We start from the raw sequence: 19,667 nt of genomic DNA on the forward strand, positions 1-19,667 counted from the left end.
GTGCGTCGCGTCAGCTTTTTAGTACTCAACTACGGCGTTAACAGCTGACACGAAGCGACGTCCGACGAGCTACAGCGCGGCGGCCTTCAGTCAGTGCACCACCAAGGCGGCGAGAAATGTCATAAAGTAATCAGAATTCTCCAATCGCGGCGGCTCTTTCTCCCTCTTCGGCTAAAGAATTTGTCCAAGCTAGTCTAGCAGCTTGTTTAACTGCCTTTTCCAGCTCCGCATATCGTAAGCGGGCGGCTGCTTTGGCTGACCCGGTACATGCCTGCTCAATTCCGACTTTCGCCTTTCTCCGATCATCGACAATCCTCCAAGTTTCATCCGACATCCATTCACTCCTTCTTCCACAAACTTTACCGAGAGTACCATGGCTCGTCGTGATAAAGGCATTCTTGATTAAACATCATTGTTCTTCGAATGTTCCGTCTGTCGGCTGTTCCGAGGCTCGGGATTCAAGTTATTCAAGATATGCCCTTTTCACCTCTGGATTCTCCAACCGGCGGACGTCGTATCGACACCCGACTTTCTCCTCGCGTCGTTGGACACACGCAACTCTCAGCCGTATCTCGCCAAGAACGAGATATCAAGAATCAAGAAGGCTCCTTCTCCATTTTCGGCTGATGCAGATATGTTCAATTTGATTTTCTGTTCTGCCATCTCGGGATCCCAGTGACCTTATGGGCTGGCCGATGGGGGAAGGGCGATCCACCGATCACCATGTTGTTGTTTCCGCAATATTCTACAAACAGCTCTCCATTTATCGGTTCCCACCTAATGAGGGCTGCGGGCTTAACAGTAATCCAACTCCTCGTTCCCGAGTAGCGTGTTCTCCTCGTATGCCGTATGATTCCGTAACAATTCAATAAATCGGGAGTAGGGTAACGGACTTATTTTGGACCAGAGGACCAATTTTGGACAACCTTGTGTAGCTCTCTTATAAAAAAAATTATCCTGAAATTTTTTAGCAAATATTGTTGAAGGCCAGGCACCTCATTTAATGTTCTTTTTTTTTCATCATTAGTTGTTTTATAAGAGAGCTATATAAGGTGGTCCAAAATAGGTCCCCTGGTCGAAAATAAGTTCGTTACCCTAGTAGGTTGTTAGCCCTGTTAGCCTAAGGTCCCTATCCCGCGATGGGGCTGCCATCTTGGACTTAGCTGGCGGGAGCCGCATTTGATAAATTCAGCCGCTCATTGCAAAATAGACGCTTTTTGTGCCACCCCTGACCTGGAGAACAGACGCGTGCGGCAAACTTCTCAGTCTGCATGCGACCAAAGCAACCACTGGGGTTGGGTAATCCGAGGTAATCGATCTCAGCTTAGGTTACTCGCGTCCCAGCCGGCACCGTGGAGAGGTTGAGAAAGGAGTTGTGAATATAAGAGGTTATATGACCACCAGGGCCGGATTAAGCCATAGGGGGGCCCGGGGCAATTTTTCTCAGGGGGCCCCCGTGATTCGATTTTTTTTCACATGCTATCACAGAGAATACGCAATATTTTAAACGTGTAAAAGAACTGAATATGAGCACAGTGTAAACATTGTGGAACAGTTTAGAATTTTTTTTTTAAATTGAAGCTCTGATTCGAGCTGCAAAATGCTAAATTTAATTTTCATTTTTAATACCCTTATCACCAACTTAAATTTTCTGATTTAGTAAAATGACCAGATAGATATTAATCGTCTGGTTTGTGCTTAATCGAGAAATATTTACCTAATGACAATTGGGAAGTACCATGAAGATTTCAAATTAAAAAAATAACCAAGATAATTTAGTTCAAATTCCATAGAGATAAGAATTCAACACTGAAAATCAGGTTATCTTCAGAACCACAATTCAGTGTCTCAAATCTAAATAATAATTTCAAATAAAGTTTTGAGAAACAAAATATGAATTTCATTTAAAAAAAAAAGAGTTTCAAATGTGAATTTCAATTTTCAATCTTTGAAATACAAAAAAACGTTTTGATTCTCATCAGATAAATGTGACAAAAGTTTCTTTCGATGCCCTCAAAGCCACAGGAGTATAAGTGCAAAAATGATGGTTGAAAAAAATCAGAATAGAGATTAAATGTTTAAAACACAGAATCATTTATCATTGAAAAAAGTCAAATAAGGAATCCAAATGTTTTATTTACCTTAAACAAAGATCATGAGTTCTCAAAATTTAAAAAAAAAAAAACATGAAACTGAACTTCAGTAATTGAAGAAACAACACAAGACTAGAAAATCTTAATAAATTGAATTTGGAAAAAGATAAGATTAAAAACATAAAAATATTCATGTTTAGAGAATCGCTTAATGATAATTGAAACTTTACTGAAAGATCGTTTTTATGATAATTTGAGAATGATCAATAGGAAAATGATTTGCTGACTTCATAATATTAACTTCAGTAGATGATCACATTTTGGACAAATCAGTGGAAAATGTTCCAATACGAATTTCAAGTCTAAGATAGAAATTGGGATGGAAATACAATAAAAACACTCTGTACTGTCGATTGGTACATTTTAGGCCACTACAGTTTTTCTTTATGATTTAATTTTATAAATAGGGAGGGAAAAGATTTTAGAATATATAAACCAATGGAAATATAAAAAATAATGATCGAAAAATGAAAAGTTCTATTAATTCCCGGTATTAACCCGGATACTGCCCGGGTAAAATTCTAAAATGTTTACCATAAAGCATCTTTGTCCTATCTCAGTCGTGTGAGCCAGTTTTGGCGAAATTAGTTGCTATTTTAGTGCAGTAAGCATTACTTGGAAAGTTAACGTAATAATACATATTATTATTTTGCACGACGCACATAGGAGTATTTCACCCAAAAACCTGGCCAAAACTCAAAATTTAAATTTCATTGGTTACTTTTATGTCAATGTTCATTTGATTCTTGAATAAATTTAGCACCAAAATAAACTTTTTTATTGATTTCAAAACTTAAAAAATACTTTTGGCCAACTTTTTGTTCTACGTACTCCTGTGTGCGACGTTTGTATGTAGGAAAAATGAGGAGATGTTTTTCTTTATTTTTCCTGTTCTGTACAGAATATCCTGACTGACATGTTTCGATAATTGAAAAAATAGACATTTGAGGAGTTTTGCCTCATACTCTTCCTAATTTTTGTTTCGATTTCGGTTCACATTATATTTGTCCAGTACTTTTTCACTGCTTATTCTAGGTGGCCCCCTTAACTTATGCAAGAGAAAAAATATTCTAGATATTATTTCACGGGGCCCCTTTAACACGTTCGTCTCCACGGCACCCATATTCGGGTGACGAGTGTATTTCCTGGGGGGCCCCATCACATCAAAAAGCGTGTGACGCTCTCTTACTTGAGTTTACCGCTCAGTTTCACCACACGTTTTAAATATGGGAAATCTCCCTCTTTGCTTTCTCTCTCTGAAAATTTCTTTGGGCCCAGCTGGTAAAACTACCAAAATGAGCGTGGCGACGAACGTGTTAAATGTTTTATTTCAAGTTTTCATTCCGATTTTCTATTTTTGATTTCTATTCATAGATTTGTAGAAGGTATGATTAAAGTAATGTTAAAACTTTTTTTCCCTCGGGGGGCCCCCCTAAGCCGGGGGCCCGGGGGCAATTGCCCCTTTTGCCCCCCCCCCCCTTAATTCGGCCTTGATGACCACTAGTAGGGCCTCGTGTTGCACATTATCCACCATTCCATTGTCGGCTAAAAAATGTGATGGAAAAATTCTTCTAGTCATGTTTTGTTAAATTCAACTACCAAAGTTGTTGGTCACAACTCAAAAAATTAAATTTGGTTAAACTTTGTGAGCCAACAGAAAATTTGTTCTGCTTCATTTGGCACATTTCTAAAAATTGATATATGTAAGATTTTCCGGTTCAGCAATAGACATTATCCCACTCTCCCAAACTCATTTTTATGTCGCGACTGTGTGGTGTGAACTTGATAATCAGGATACCTACCTATTCCAGAGGATAAAATTTCCTATTCAAAATTTGAACAAAGTAACCAAATTGAATGACAATTTGACAGTTTGTTTTTCTATGGTGTTTTGAGAGTTGAATCTGTATGGTTGTTTAACGATTTCTCCTGAGCTGTCCAAAAACATCTCTTAAACTTTTTAACTAGTGAAAGTTTTGGAACTTGCTCAGATAATGAACCGCAAGCCAGTAACATCAAAAATAAACAGTGGAATTCCAAAAACTGTGAGCTACATCCCGGATCATCGTTCAAATAGCCTCTCGAGAAAATCATCCCAAGGTTCGGTAGACAATATTGCACGAAGTACCTCATCTGCCAGCAGCGTTGGTAAAATCAACAACCCCAATCGCAACGAACCAAATTCGGGAAAATCAGCAACTCCCGGTCGACGTCCCCGAACTGGAAGTGTCATATCGACCAAAGCTCCTTCCCTACCGGAAGAACCATCTCGTACACGACGCCTCGGTTATCGGCCGGCATATTTGAGAAACCGGAAGTCCGAAATAAATGCGGCAGTTTCGCGCGACCCGAAAATAGAGGACGAAAAACCTCCAACTTTGGTGCCAAGTGAGCCAAAGCCTCTGATCGAACGACAACGCACCTTCGATAAACAGGTGGAAAATATGCGGGACTCGATTAGCTCGACACTTAAATTGGTAGGTTTGGAAGTTCGCGAGCAGTTGTGCGGTGGAGATAGAATGAATTTGAACGAAACCCGATTATTGGAGTTGGCTCTTAAGGACCTCTTGGAAGAAAAGCGGTTGCAGGAAGCCGAAATCGCCTGGCTAAAAGATGAATCAAAATCTCAGCTCGAGCTCGGTACGAAAGATCGACAACGAATTGCTGAATTGGAAGCATTTGTCGATCAAATTCCACAAGAGATGAAACGTTTGTGTGAGGAAATCGATAAAAGAGACAAGGAAATTGAGCTGCTGAAGAAAAATCAAGGTGAACCGGATTTACCTACGAGATTTGTCGAACTTCAGCAAGACAGAAATGATTTGAGTCGACAAGTAGAAAAATTGCTCGAAGAGGTCGACGAATTGAGGGCAGAAAATCAGACCCTCCGGAAGAAATTTGCTAGCGCACAGGTATGATAAGAAACAAAATAGATATTGTATCAATAGAATTTTTTTAACATTACTCCAATAGGCAGAAAACGCAACTCAAAGCGACCAGGATTCCGAAGTGGAACTTTGTGAACCCCAAGATAGTGAGCTAGTTATCCAGCATCTCAGACGAAATATATCAAAATCCAAGACAGCTCGTACCATTCTCAAAGAGCAAGTGCAAAAACTGAAAGAAGAAAATCGTCAGTTAATGGATTGTTTGTAAGATAAATAAACATTTTGAATTATATTCCTAACCTGATTAAAATATCACTTCAACAGGGAAAACGATAAGCGAGGGGATTCCTTGACAAGCCTGCAGTCCTCTCAGAATACTGATTATTCTTCCTTAGAGGAAGATACAATTCCGAATCAAGGCACCACAGAGGAAGATCAGACTGATGCTAGTGAAGTTATAGATCGATTCGACTTTTTGGAAGAATCGAGGGACCAAAAAAGAATGAAAAAAAGAACAATTGAGGTGAAAAAATACGAATGCTAGGGTCCACTAAATTATTAGTTGTACAAAGTTGAAAATTCTTGTGGTTGAAATATATTTTTCTAATTTATGCTATATTTTCTTATTTACTAGTAGCCATTGCTTCATCGTCATTCTAAAAATCATTCGTAAAATAAATATAAGGGAGAGTGGGGAATCATGTACCACTTTTTTCGTTGTTCCATAACTCCTTTATTATAAAAGATAAAATGAAAATAAAAAATGGAATGGTTTTCTACATTTTCAAGGTATCATAAGGTATTTTTTAAAATTTTCAATAAGTTGTTTTCCCCAAATTCTGACTGTATTAAAAAAAGCAATATTTTTTGGATTTTGAAAAATGGTGACGAATTGTGAGCCACTAAATCCAAATTGACCAAATAACATGCAAAGTTTGTGAGTTGACCCAAAACTGTGATTTCATGATTCATTTCATTATTTAAAAGCAATTTCAGATGATGAAATGAAAAATAGAGCTGTGTATGATCGAATAGATTCCAAAACCAGGCTCGCGATCGTTTTGGCAAAATTTCTCATATAGAATGGACTAAATATTTTTCATAGCTCCTCATTTGGCATAAGAAAACTTTACAGATAGGTAGAACGTATTTAAAGTTCTGAATGTGTATAAAAACATAAAAATATAGGTGATTCAAGATGTGTGGCCCACGATTCCCCACAAGCTATGATTTGCAAATTGGTTGCGTTTGTGTGACTAATTGATGTTTCATCAAAAATTCCTTTTCCACGTGAAAGATCATGACAAAACTAAGATCATAAGCGTATAAGCATATATGTGCACTTTAGGTTCCCCATCGATGAAATTAGCGGGTATTTTTTAAATTATGTAAGTAAATTTTTCTAACTTCTTTTAGCTTGATAAATAAAAGAAGCATATGATGCGTATTTCAGTCAACAACATATAGGAATATATGCTCACGCAAAGCGACGACGATGACAGTTGGTTTGAGATTTTTATCTCAACACACATCTTCTCGTTTTTTGGATTGATTTTTTTCGGTGATTCAATGATTTAACTGCCGTGTAGTTTACGTTTCGGTTTACTTATTTTATTTCAACCATCTTCAGAACTAATTTTTGTAAAAAATAAACGGAAAAAAATTTTTTTTTTAATTAAATATTATAAACTTTCTCATCTTTCTTATCTACTATCTTTCGCTTACACTAATAGCTTTTCTACACCCGCTGGGGCGGTCACATTGTTTTTCTCTAGTCACTGTTGATGCTGCTGCTGCTGCGGCTAGCTGTCGACTGAATGTGTTCCGTTTTGCGATGTAGTTCCATTTCCTCTTTTTCCCGCAGTTTTTTCCACAGTCCGTTGTACACGCTCGAGATGCCTTTTGTGTCCTGTTGGATGTTAACTGCACGATTCTCTCGCATCTTTATGTGTAGTTTTTCAGCTATCCGACGGTGTGTTGTGTTTGGGATTCGTTCGAGAATTCTCGTTTTCGGGAAATCAAACATATGACCGGGGCCATTTTCCAACGCATGCTGAGCTAGGCCTGTAGCTTTCTGTTTAAGACGCACGGTGGTTTCATGTTGTTTGATGCGTTTGGCAAGAGTTTGCGATGTTTGCCCGATGTACTCATTTCCGCAAGCGCATGTGATGGCATAAACGACATTTGTTTGTTGCATTATCGGAATTGGGTCCTTAAGTTTCGTAAAGATGTTGGACTTGATTTTGTCGCACGGCTTTGGAGCTGCAATCAAATCATGTTTGCGCAAGATCTTTGCAACTTTCTCGGTCAGACACGGTATGTATGGCAACGACATGAAACGGCTACCGTCGGGTATGTGTTGCTTATTTTCGAGGGTGTTATACAAATTGTGCACTCTTCTTTGTACAACGCTGTCTATCATGTTTTGCGGATAATTGTTTTTTCTTAATATCGACTTGACTGTAGTGATGCTGGTTTTCCTATTTTCGGCATCCGACAGTTTCAAAGCACGATCGATCAGCGCGTAAGCGGTGTTGATTTTGTGTGTGTATGGGCTTTCCGAGAAGTAATCTAGGTAGCGACCATCTGGTTGTTTGGGGTACCAAGTCTTCTCAATTTTTCCATCTCTTCTTAGCAACGTCATATCTAGGAAACGGATTGTTTGCTCATTTTCTCTCTCGATGGTAAATTTGAGACTCGTATGTGCGGAGTTGAATTCGGTGAAAATTAACTCCACGTCCTCTTCGCGGGCGACGATGAAACAATCATCCACATATCGTTTGTAGACAGAGAGGTGTATGTTTTTTTCCTTCAATCTGTCGATGCATTGTTTTTCCAGCTGCTCCATCGCGATGTTTGCTGCAATACAACTAATTGGTGAGCCCATAGGGACCCCGTGGACTTGCTCGTAGAATTTTTTGTTGTATTGGAAAAAAGATGCTCCCAGTACAACTCTCAGTGCTTTGCCGAATGACGCGAGCGGGATGGTCGTGTATTTCCTAAGTATATGCCATTTGTCTTCGACGTATTCGTATGCGCTAGCCGTCGGTACATTCGTGAAAAGAGAGATGACGTCTAAAGATAACATCACGCACCCTTCTGGAACTTGCACTTTCGAAATTTCGTCCGCAAATTCGAAACTGTTTTTCACGTGGTATTCTGTTTTCCCAACAATATTCCCGAGGATTGATGCCAGATATTGTGCCATGCGATATGTTGCAGATCCAATCGTTGAAACCACGGGTCGAAGTGGTCTGTTCTCTTTGTGTATTTTTGGTAGGCCATACATCCTTGGAGGGTAGCAGTGGAAAATTTGTAGTCTATCTTTCGTAGCTGTGTTAATGTGATCTTCTTTCCACCATTCCTCTACAATCGCATTAAGTTGTTTAAGTATTTTGTTGGTTGGGTCCGATCCTATTTCTTTGTATGTGGTAGCGTCGCATACAAGTGATGACATTTTTTGACGATATTCATCAGCTGTTATGATTACCGTCTTGTTACCCTTGTCAGCTTTCGTTATGTAGATGTCTGGGTGATTTTTCAGACGTATTTTTCTGAAAAATCACCCAGACATCTACATAACGAAAGCTGACAAGGGTAACAAGACGGTAATCATAACAGCTGATGAATATCGTCAAAAAATGTCATCACTTGTATGCGACGCTACCACATACAAAGAAATAGGATCGGACCCAACCAACAAAATACTTAAACAACTTAATGCGATTGTAGAGGAATGGTGGAAAGAAGATCACATTAACACAGCTACGAAAGATAGACTACAAATTTTCCACTGCTACCCTCCAAGGATGTATGGCCTACCAAAAATACACAAAGAGAACAGACCACTTCGACCCGTGGTTTCAACGATTGGATCTGCAACATATCGCATGGCACAATATCTGGCATCAATCCTCGGGAATATTGTTGGGAAAACAGAATACCACGTGAAAAACAGTTTCGAATTTGCGGACGAAATTTCGAAAGTGCAAGTTCCAGAAGGGTGCGTGATGTTATCTTTAGACGTCATCTCTCTTTTCACGAATGTACCGACGGCTAGCGCATACGAATACGTCGAAGACAAATGGCATATACTTAGGAAATACACGACCATCCCGCTCGCGTCATTCGGCAAAGCACTGAGAGTTGTACTGGGAGCATCTTTTTTCCAATACAACAAAAAATTCTACGAGCAAGTCCACGGGGTCCCTATGGGCTCACCAATTAGTTGTATTGCAGCAAACATCGCGATGGAGCAGCTGGAAAAACAATGCATCGACAGATTGAAGGAAAAAAACATACACCTCTCTGTCTACAAACGATATGTGGATGATTGTTTCATCGTCGCCCGCGAAGAGGACGTGGAGTTAATTTTCACCGAATTCAACTCCGCACATACGAGTCTCAAATTTACCATCGAGAGAGAAAATGAGCAAACAATCCGTTTCCTAGATATGACGTTGCTAAGAAGAGATGGAAAAATTGAGAAGACTTGGTACCCCAAACAACCAGATGGTCGCTACCTAGATTACTTCTCGGAAAGCCCATACACACACAAAATCAACACCGCTTACGCGCTGATCGATCGTGCTTTGAAACTGTCGGATGCCGAAAATAGGAAAACCAGCATCACTACAGTCAAGTCGATATTAAGAAAAAACAATTATCCGCAAAACATGATAGACAGCGTTGTACAAAGAAGAGTGCACAATTTGTATAACACCCTCGAAAATAAGCAACACATACCCGACGGTAGCCGTTTCATGTCGTTGCCATACATACCGTGTCTGACCGAGAAAGTTGCAAAGATCTTGCGCAAACATGATTTGATTGCAGCTCCAAAGCCGTGCGACAAAATCAAGTCCAACATCTTTACGAAACTTAAGGACCCAATTCCGATAATGCAACAAACAAATGTCGTTTATGCCATCACATGCGCTTGCGGAAATAAGTACATCGGGCAAACATCGCAAACTCTTGCCAAACGCATCAAACAACATGAAACCACCGTGCGTCTTAAACAGAAAGCTACAGGCCTAGCTCAGCATGCGTTGGAAAATGGCCCCGGTCATATGTTTGATTTCCCGAAAACGAGAATTCTCGAACGAATCCCAAACACAACACACCGTCGGATAGCTGAAAAACTACACATAAAGATGCGAGAGAATCGTGCAGTTAACATCCAACAGGACACAAAAGGCATCTCGAGCGTGTACAACGGACTGTGGAAAAAACTGCGGGAAAAAGAGGAAATGGAACTACATCGCAAAACGGAACACATTCAGTCGACAGCTAGCCGCAGCAGCAGCAGCATCAACAGTGACTAGAGAAAAACAATGTGACCGCCCCAGCGGGTGTAGAAAAGCTATTAGTGTAAGCGAAAGATAGTAGATAAGAAAGATGAGAAAGTTTATAATATTTAATTAAAAAAAAAATTTTTTTCCGTTTATTTTTTACAAAAATTAGTTCTGAAGATGGTTGAAATAAAATAAGTAAACCGAAACGTAAGCTACACGGCAGTTAAATCATTGAATCACCGAAAAAAATCAATCCAAAAAACGAGAAGATAACAACAACGGTGACTTAAACATTTGAAGATACAACACACATCTGAGATATTAATAGTGGCCCACGTTTCCCCATGGCCCACGATACCCCACTCTCCCCCACTTATATCGTACTGAAGAATGACGTTTGAACCCTGAATTTAAAATAAAACGAAACCATAGGTTGACAGTTTTTTTTTTAAACATATTCCTATAAGAATTTTTTTTTCTCATGAATTCCGTGTTAACCAGAAAGTTTGTGTTTTGAATTATCTAGCCAAACAACCCAGAGAAAAATTATCGTATCTGCATTCTACGCCCATAGGAGAGGTTGCAAAATTCCAATGCTCTCTGTGCCGAGAATGCGTTGAAAAGTGTACAGGGTCCGGCAATTGAAGTGCTACATTAAAATAAACATATGAATTGATCAAAACAACAACTTTTTATTTCAAACTCATTGAATTTCTCTTGAAAACAAATTACTTTTTCAAAATTCACTGGTAAAGTTCGACTTGTTCGCCCTTGAGTTTAACCACTCGCCACAGACGGTCGAGGAACGCAGGTGTTCTTGCGGTATTTTATCCCAGGCTTGTCGCTTCAGGACCTCCACACCTTCATGTGTCTTAGAGCAGACTTCGGCCTCCAACATACTCCAAACAGCAAAGTCCATAAGGTTCAGGTGTGGCGAACTCGCCGACCATTAGGAGCTCGAAATGAACCCTGGAAAATGTTGCGCAATCCAAAGTTGGGTTTTCTTCGCTTTGTGAGCCGGCGCCGAGTCCTGTTGGAAAAGCCAATCCGTGGAACCAAAATGTCGACGTGCCCACGGTTCAACGATATTCTGTAGAACTAGTTCCCGATATGTATTTTGGTTGATCTTCACTCCTTCAGGGACAAAAACCAGCGGAGTCCGGTCATCACGGGTGTTTCCGGCCCAAACCATCACCGATGCTGGTTTCTGTCGCCGGGTGGCCGTCCTCAAGTCGGCATGACTTCGTGATCTGTCTAGCAACCAAACTCTGTCGTTCTGCTTGTAACAAGTTACAAGAATAATAAGTTCAATACCAAATAACTGCTCGAATCAAAACCGTCCTCGCCTTTATCAGCTTTCTATCATCGCATAACTGCTCGAATCCAAACCGTCCCAACCTTTATCATATTCTCGCTTAAGTTCCCAGTAAGCCAAGACACCGTTTTGCATGGAGAAATAGCGGTGTCTATTCGAGCGCCTTTTTTAAGTCCCTTGCGCCCCTAGTGGAAAAAACTGGAACCACTCATTTCTTTCCAACCGTGGATCAGAGCACATCTGATCGCTCGTATCAAATGCTGGCAGTTTGCTTATTAATTTTACTTATTGAAAAAATCAAAAAGGCACTTACCTGTAGTAGTGGTATCCGAGTAACTTTTTCAATTTTTCTTGGGGGGGAACGACCTAAGGCGGCATTGCGAGTTTCTTCTCGATTCGACCGGCAAGTACATAGTTTGTGCGTTCCATGTGGGAACAGTTAGCGAAACGTGAAGTGTTCGAAGTTCCTCCATTAGTAGATCCTTAGTGATATATATATCTGGCCGTCGATACGCTTATTTCATCGAGAAACTAACAAAAAGTGTTAGAACGTGGTGAGAACGTGCATCAGGCCCGTGTGAGCCTTTTAGGAAGCAATCACTGGTGAGTGATTCCTGTCGGTCACCGCCAAACTTGTGACCCCGTGGCCAGTCCCCGCTCGAAGTTCAGGACTAACGTTCCTTCAAGTGAAGGGGTTAGTAACGGTGCAGGGTTTGATAGCTACGGCTTCTCAGCCTGGACTATTCTACGGCCCTGGGGTAAGAGCATAGTGTTCGCCTGCAGGGTTGAGGTAGTTCCTTCCGCATCGTGGGCCAGCGAAGGGTACCACGACCTTCGCCGAAGACCTCCTGGTCGTCAATTGCCAGGATCTTCAACATCGAACTTCGGAGCAAGCCGGACCATCGTTTTGGGTTCGGAATAGCAAGCTGGAGTAAGTCGTGCACGCATCAGTTAAATCGTCGCCACCGCCACCATCACCACCACCACCATCGCCACCATCACCACCACCACCATCGCCACCACCCACGCCGCCACCGGAATCGGCCCGTCCTCATCACCATCGCTGCTGCTGTCATCGTGGGAGCAACTCGCCGAGCTAGAATCAAGCTGAACAAATAAGGTCAGATCTGAACATATAAACCATATTATTTAATGAACGCATATAACACACACGATCGATCGTATTCTGTCCGTTAGCTCTTGTTGGACAGGCACCAAAACTCACAACAGGGAAACTATCCGTACCTAAAGATTAATCAATAGGCACCCTGAACTAGGCTATGTGAATAAATATTGTGCAATTGAAATAAAATTAGTTCGCTTCTGGAAGTTGAGAGGAGAACGAACGGTGTTTGCATTTAGGTCGGGACTCTTCATTTCTTCTTGGTTTTGGATCAGATGTTGTCTTAACGATCAGTAAACTTTTTTTATTCATTTATTGTGCCATTTACCACTCTGTCTATGGTTGGAAGGAATCGCGTTTCCTAATATCTAAACTCGCCTTGAGAGTCTCGTCGGGCATCGAACGACATTGCTACTTCGCATGCAAGAACAACCTCCTGTCTTGCTTGGCGCTAAAGCGGAGTATGTTCCTTTCCGAAACCCTATCCACCTAGCAGTGTTAGTTACATGCTTATTCACGAACTGCTGTACGGTGGAGAGTTTCTCGACGGTAAACACGATATTCTTCAACCTTCCTTCCACGGCTCTCTTCAGCAGCGCCTTCGCTCTTTCTACCCGTTCTTATTTCTGCTTCACCGTAAGGTCTTGAACCTTTTGGATCTTGTAGGGCTTGGTCTGAAGTTTATCTTTCAGGATCCGATGGAGACTTCGATACGATATGTTGAGATCCTCTGCCAATTTAGTGGCAGTACGACGAGGATTTCCCTTCAGGCGCTTCTTGACGATCTTCGCCATGGCAGGTGTCCCCAGAGTAGGTTGGCGTCCCCCACCATACCGTTTTTTGGCACTTCCGGTCTCCAGGTATCTTTCAAATGTACGGTATACAAAAATCCTGCACACACTTGAATATATCGGACAGCTCACGAACTATGTCCTATGTTTGCCAGCTAGGAAAAAGGCAACCACAGCGCTACTTTTCTGTTAGAGATCCATTTTTCCGGATAACACCTGATTACAAAAGTAACACTTACATCCAATGATAGCTAAGACATAATGTAAACAAAGCGACGAGGGGTCGTTCAATACTGTTTCGTGTGCAACGAAATAATTACTGCTGAAGTAATGTAGCAGTTCAATTGCCGGACCCTGTACTGTGCCAAAGATTTTTTTTTTTTTTTTTTTTTTTTTTTTTTTTTTTTTTTTTTTTTTTTTTACAAGATGGAAATTTGACTTCAAACCATAACAGCCGGGTGTTTGCTGCCGTGTGTGGGTTCGTCCCACTAAAACCACCTTGGGCTTCGTGTGCCAGATGTGCCCCTTGGTTTCACCCTATGATACTACATCAAGGGGTAGGCTGTGCTCATGCACTTATACATCTCACCCTTTTCCTCTTTCTCAATTTTTCCTCAATTTCTCCTTGATCATCGTTCTGCTTTATCCTTCTTCCTCCTTCTCCTCTTCCTCTATCGTCAACTTCAGACTGGTACGGAAGACCCCGAAACGTGTGCCGGTTAGGTAACGCTTTCATAATAACTCACGCCCGTCACAGCATCCACTATCCCGGGGACCTCGAAACGTGTGCCGGTTAGGTAACGCTTTCAAAGTAACTCGCGCCCGTCACAGCAACCACTTCCGCAGGATTTCTAACCACCAAGGCATGGCCGATTGAGAAACTACCAAGCTAGAATCCCGACACGACCACCCCGAATGGTATCTCCGCTTCCTTTTGCTGCAGGAAAGATCGTAGCTGAGTACGTGAGACCTTTTAAGTGGGGTAGTAGGTGCAACAACCCTAGGGGCCACAGTCTACTAGAGTCCTTCGCAAGACTGGAAGTTGAGCTGTGCAACACTGGATCCATCAGCACCTATCGCAAGCATGGATTACCAGACAGAACATCAGTGATCGATATCACCTTTGCGAGTCCATCATTAAAAACTGATATGAATTGGAGAGTGTGTGACGATTATACCCACAGTGATCACCAGGCGATACGCTATAGCGTAGGAAACCAAAATCCGGTGGCAGTAAGGCAGCTGCCAGTGCACGAGCGGAGATGGAAGACTAAAGTGTTCGACAAGGAAGTGTGCACCGAAGCTGTATACATGCAGGACTCATCCCAGGTCCATAATGCTGAGCAGCTGACGAAAATGATGGTAGCGGTGTGCGACATGACCATGCCCAGAAGAAATACACCGAAGTGGTGGCGACGACCGGCTTACTGGTGGACTTCAGAAATAGCTGAGCTTCGTACTAGCTGTCTAAAAGCGAGACGACGAGCTCAACGGGCGAGAAATGAAGCCGACAGAGAAACGAGAGGTGCCGTTTACCGAGCAGCCAGGGTGTCACTTAAGCGAGCCATTAAAACAAGCAAAGAAAACTGCTACAGAGCGTTATGCCAGAGCGTAGATGATAACCCATGGGGCCAAGCCTATAGAGTTGCACTGGCGAGATTCGGTGGCCCAAGGTCGCCGACCGAAAAGTGTCCGGAAAAACTGAGAGAGATCGTTGCACATCTTTTCCCGCAGCATGGCCCGACGCAGTGGCCGCTTACCCCGTACGACGCGGGTGCCCACGACATCGAGCCAGTAACGAACGAAGAACTCGTGGCTATCGCTAAGAAACTTGCGGTGAATAAGGCCCCTGGTCCGGACGGAATCCCAAATGCAGTGCTGAAGGTGGCGGTACAGACCATTCCGGATACCTTCAGAGTGGTGCTACAAAAGTGTCTCGACGAGGGATCTTTTCCCAATTCATGGAAAACGGCGAAGTTGGTGCTACTACCGAAACCCGGGAAACCCCCAGGGCATCCATCATCATATAGACCCATTTGTCTGCTGGACACCCTTGGTAAGCTACTGGAGAGGATAATATTAAACAGACTTATTATCTACACAGAAGGCGGAAGTGGACTGTCGGACAGACAGTTCGGTTTTCGGAAAGGGAGATCTACGGTGGACGCCATCCGTATGGTGACAGAGTACGCGAAGCGCGCATTTAAAAAGAAGCGAACAGGTGTTCGTCACTGCGCCATTGTGACGATCGACGTTAAGAATGCCTTCAACAATGCCAGCTGGGAAGCGATTGCCAAAGCGCTTCACAGGATGCTTGTTCCCAATACTCTCTGCAGGATAATAGGAAGCTTCTTCGAAAATCGAATCCTGACGTACGAAACCGAAACTGGGATACGATCTACTGCCCTAACAGCGGGTGTTCCACAGGGTTCCATACTCGGTCCTGTGCTTTGGAATGCCATGTATAATGAGGTGTTAACGCTGAAACTACCAGCAGGCGTGCAGATAGTCGGATTTGCTGACGATATCGTGCTCATGATTACCGGTGAAACAATCGAGGAGGTAGAAGACCTTGCAACGGTGTCCGTAGAAAGGGTTGGCATCTGGATGGAGGGAGTTAAGCTTCAGATAGCTCACCATAAAACTGAAGTTCTGCTCGTGACCAATAAAAGAGTTGTGCCGCACATGGAGATTACTGTTGAAGGGCACACGACATCTTCGAAACAGCAGCTGAAATACCTTGGAGTAATGGTCGACCATCGCTTAAGTTTTGGTGCGCATGTCAAATACTGTTGTGCCAAAGATTATATGATTGAATATGCACTACTGGTAAAAAGATTCGAGCTCCCGTGCAAAATTATGCTCCACTATATTCAATCTAAACAAGAAAAATATTGCATTGGATTTTCATCCTATTGGATAATTCATTTCATGTACCGTAAACTGGGGGAACTTTGATCAGCGGGGTAACTTTGATCAACATGAAATTTTTGCAGATAATCATCATTAACTAAGTTTAAAGTTAAAATATCTGAAAACTGTTTATAACGTTTGAAAGCCTCTAAATTAAGCCACAGATAAGCTAAATTTGGTTTTTATTAGAAGATTTTTTATATTACTTCAAATGTCATTTTAAAATCTTAAAATATCTCGGTTTTTGAAGGCTCACAAACAAACATCTCTCATGATCAAATTTAAGCATTTAGGAGCAAATGGGTTGTTTAATGTGAAAGTTCCACTTTTTTTCTTGGTTTGGGTGTAGTTTAAGTGTTATTTTCATGGTCATTTGATGATAATTTTTGGATATTGAAAAAAATCGGTCATTTTCCATGAAAAAGCTCGTATAGGAAAAATGGCTAAAACCCCTATCAAATGGTTAAGTTTGAAGAAAAAAAGAAAATAGGAATAGTGCGAGGACTCAGGGAATTGCCTGAAGATAAAATTTAATTTGTTTTTGTGGCCAAAAAATATTAAGAAATTTTTATAATTTTTGCCCCTAAATGTATGCAGCAACATTGTCCATCTTTTGAGTATATTTGTTTTTGAAAGAAAACGTTGAAAAATTCAAACGAATCCAAACAAAAATACTTTTATCGATATTTTGAGCCTTCTATGCTAAATGGCATCAAAACAATAAATTTGGAGATGTTGAGATACGTTTAAACCAAAGTGATCAAAGTTACCCCGAAACTCGAAATCTGGTTTTGTAACAAACATTTAATTATGACCACAAATATCGTTTGAATTTACTAAAATCTATGATCATGTTTGATACTCCTCACCTCAGTAAGGGTTCTAAAGATTTTAGGTATTACGAAAAAACAACCCCTTCCAAAATAATCAAAAATGAATGAAAAAAGTGATCAAAGTTCCCCCAGTTTACGGTACATTAAATCATTTCATTCATTTAATGTACATAAATGATTTCTGAGATTTTGTTTCATGTTTTTTTCGTAAATCTTTCAACCTTCAAGGGAGAAACAAAGCTTTTGTTATATAAAAAGACAAATTTCCTTAAGAAGTGTAAAAGGAGATAAAACAGTTTTTTAATGATATTCATTAGTGCCTCTTGAATGCTCATATGAATCTAATAATCTAAAAAAATCATTACATTATTCGTATCCACCGAAATCGATGGTTGATTTAAATTTCTGAGAAAATTGACATAAAACTAGTGTTATTGAAAGTCTGTTAATCTGCGGCATCGTTTTTTGTTAAGGGGGGAGTAGGGTCTAACGGGTAAAAAAAAAAACCATTTTCACGAATTTTTTTAGAGCTATCGTTCAAAAAAATGTATTAAAATTTTTTGCATTATACAAAGCATTGTGAAAAGAACATTTAGTAATTTTTTGTAGAAAAATATTGAAAAATGAGCCGGCGACGGAGCACTTTCGAGGATGCTTTTAGAAAAGAGGATTTGCGGTGGACACTATATCTCAGCACAGAATCATCTGAAGTCAAAAAATCAGAGCAAAATATTTTTAATAGATATTTTTCTGAACCCCAACGATTTTATTTAACTAAAATTTTTTTTTTTAAATGTTTGTGGCTGTTTGAAGTAAAAACTACGGTTTTTCAAGAAAAAATCCGCCATTTTTTATCTGTAAAATCTTCTCAAAGTAAAAAAACAAAAAAAGAAAATCGTTGGGGTTTGGTATTTTATATGTAGAAAATATGATCCAAATTTGCGGTGAAGTAGTTTTCAAATGACGATGTCAACTGACTTTAAAAATGTTCTTTCGAGAAAAACGCGTTTGAAGTTTCTGCTCTAGAATTCTTGCAGCATTAGATAAGAGGAGATAAAAGCCTATAATTTCTACAGTTTTGCTTCGATTGACTTGAAAATTTAATACAACATTCTTGAAATGTTTTACAATACGAAAATAAAAAAAAATAAAAATCGATTTTTTGAAAGTGTTAGACCTCCTCCCCCCTTATTCCCCCCTTAATTAAGGGTGTATTTTTCCACTGTTCATTGTGAATCACAATTTGTGATAAATTCTAGGGTGGTCTGTTTTACCGGTTTTTTTTTCAAATCCGGTATATCGGTATTTGTAATAGACAAAGCCGATAAAACCGGCATAACCGGTATGTTTTCAAAGTATATCAAATTCATGAAGAGGCTTCGTCCAATGGCAATAGTCATGGCATGAAATGTTAAAAAATTATAACGCAGTTTTCAATTGAAAATGGTGCGAATGTGCTTCAATTTTCTCTTGGTCTTAAAGCTATCATCATTCTCATGATAATGATTATATTTATCATCATTATTTTATTATCATAACGTTGCTGTGTTGTTTCCGAAATTATAGAAGTTTCATATAAATTTAAGCGAATTTTGGTCCTATACTCTGTAACACAGTATTCAGATACCTATATAAACAGATTTTACAGATTTAGTAAAAGTTTGTAAAGTCTTTCATGAAAATTATATGAAACTTGATTGAGATATTACGATAAAAAATACGGATGCGTTCCCCGGTCGTGATCGCATTCAGTTTGCCTTTCAAAATTGAAACGAACAAATAGGAATAAAAATCTTTTAAAAAATCTGTCAAAATTCAGCAATAAATATAGTTTTTTTAATCTGACCCGTTCGCTCTGTTGTTGCTATAAGAATTTTCCAAGTTTATAAAAACTTTGTTACTGCTTTGTCTGGAAAACAAAATGTTTCAGTAGCGATAGAAATAAAAACAACGTAGTTCCATCAATTGTCAAAAAATATTGATAAAAAAATTCAAACAAACATTCAAACAAGACTCTATTGAAACATTCTAAGTTTTTTATCATTTTTCAAGAGAACGATTTTGATTGAATTTTGCCTGTTTTTTATAAATCATTTTTACATCTTTTGACCAAATTCCAGTTGTTTTCAATTAAAAACAAAGAGATTATTGTGAAGTTATCTGAAATTTCCGGTAGCTGTACTTTTTTCAGACATTGAAAAAATTGAAAAATTCATAAACTACCAACTTGTATAGAAAATTTACTTATCAGATACAAATAGATCAGAAGCAATTTTTAAGAGGGAATGCTTACTTTTTTGGAATAATCATTAGAATTTGTGTAAAGGACATAGTAATTAAGAAGAAAGAGTGAT

At 40.0% G+C, this 19,667-nt stretch overlaps 3 protein-coding genes across 3 annotated transcripts; 2 read left to right on the forward strand and 1 right to left on the reverse strand.

Annotated features, from left to right (window-relative positions):
• Nucleotides 1-4,015: 4,015 nt before the first annotated feature.
• Nucleotides 4,016-5,621, forward strand: LOC129757759 (uncharacterized). The gene is made up of 3 exons (XM_055755057.1): nucleotides 4,016-5,065; nucleotides 5,127-5,305; nucleotides 5,366-5,621. The coding sequence occupies exons 1-3, from the start codon at nucleotides 4,148-4,150 to the stop codon at nucleotides 5,583-5,585; spliced, it is 1,317 nt and encodes a 438-aa protein (XP_055611032.1). The 5' UTR covers nucleotides 4,016-4,147; the 3' UTR covers nucleotides 5,586-5,621.
• Nucleotides 5,622-6,812: 1,191 nt separating this feature from the next.
• Nucleotides 6,813-7,685, reverse strand: LOC129752731 (uncharacterized). Its single transcript, XM_055748501.1, has one exon. It carries the CDS (start codon nucleotides 7,683-7,685, stop codon nucleotides 6,813-6,815), a length of 873 nt encoding a protein of 290 aa, XP_055604476.1.
• Nucleotides 7,686-9,495: 1,810 nt separating this feature from the next.
• LOC129752732 (uncharacterized) lies at nucleotides 9,496-10,368 on the forward strand. Its single transcript, XM_055748502.1, has one exon. It carries the CDS (start codon nucleotides 9,496-9,498, stop codon nucleotides 10,366-10,368), a length of 873 nt encoding a protein of 290 aa, XP_055604477.1.
• The last annotated feature ends 9,299 nt before the right edge of the window (nucleotides 10,369-19,667 follow it).

The sequence above is a fragment of the Uranotaenia lowii genome, chromosome 3 (genome assembly GCF_029784155.1).
Source record: "Uranotaenia lowii strain MFRU-FL chromosome 3, ASM2978415v1, whole genome shotgun sequence".
NCBI lineage: Eukaryota > Metazoa > Arthropoda > Insecta > Diptera > Culicidae > Uranotaenia > Uranotaenia lowii.

Coding starts and splice junctions, on each gene's coding strand:
- LOC129757759 (XM_055755057.1), top strand. CDS start 4,148: ATGAACCGCAAGCCAGTAACATCAAAAATAAACAGTGGAATTCCAAAA. Junction 5,066..5,126: donor AGAAATTTGCTAGCGCACAG/GTATGATAAGAA, acceptor TTACTCCAATAG/GCAGAAAACGCAACTCAAAG. Junction 5,306..5,365: donor CGTCAGTTAATGGATTGTTT/GTAAGATAAATA, acceptor TCACTTCAACAG/GGAAAACGATAAGCGAGGGG.
- LOC129752731 (XM_055748501.1), bottom strand. CDS start 7,685: ATGACGTTGCTAAGAAGAGATGGAAAAATTGAGAAGACTTGGTACCCC.
- LOC129752732 (XM_055748502.1), top strand. CDS start 9,496: ATGACGTTGCTAAGAAGAGATGGAAAAATTGAGAAGACTTGGTACCCC.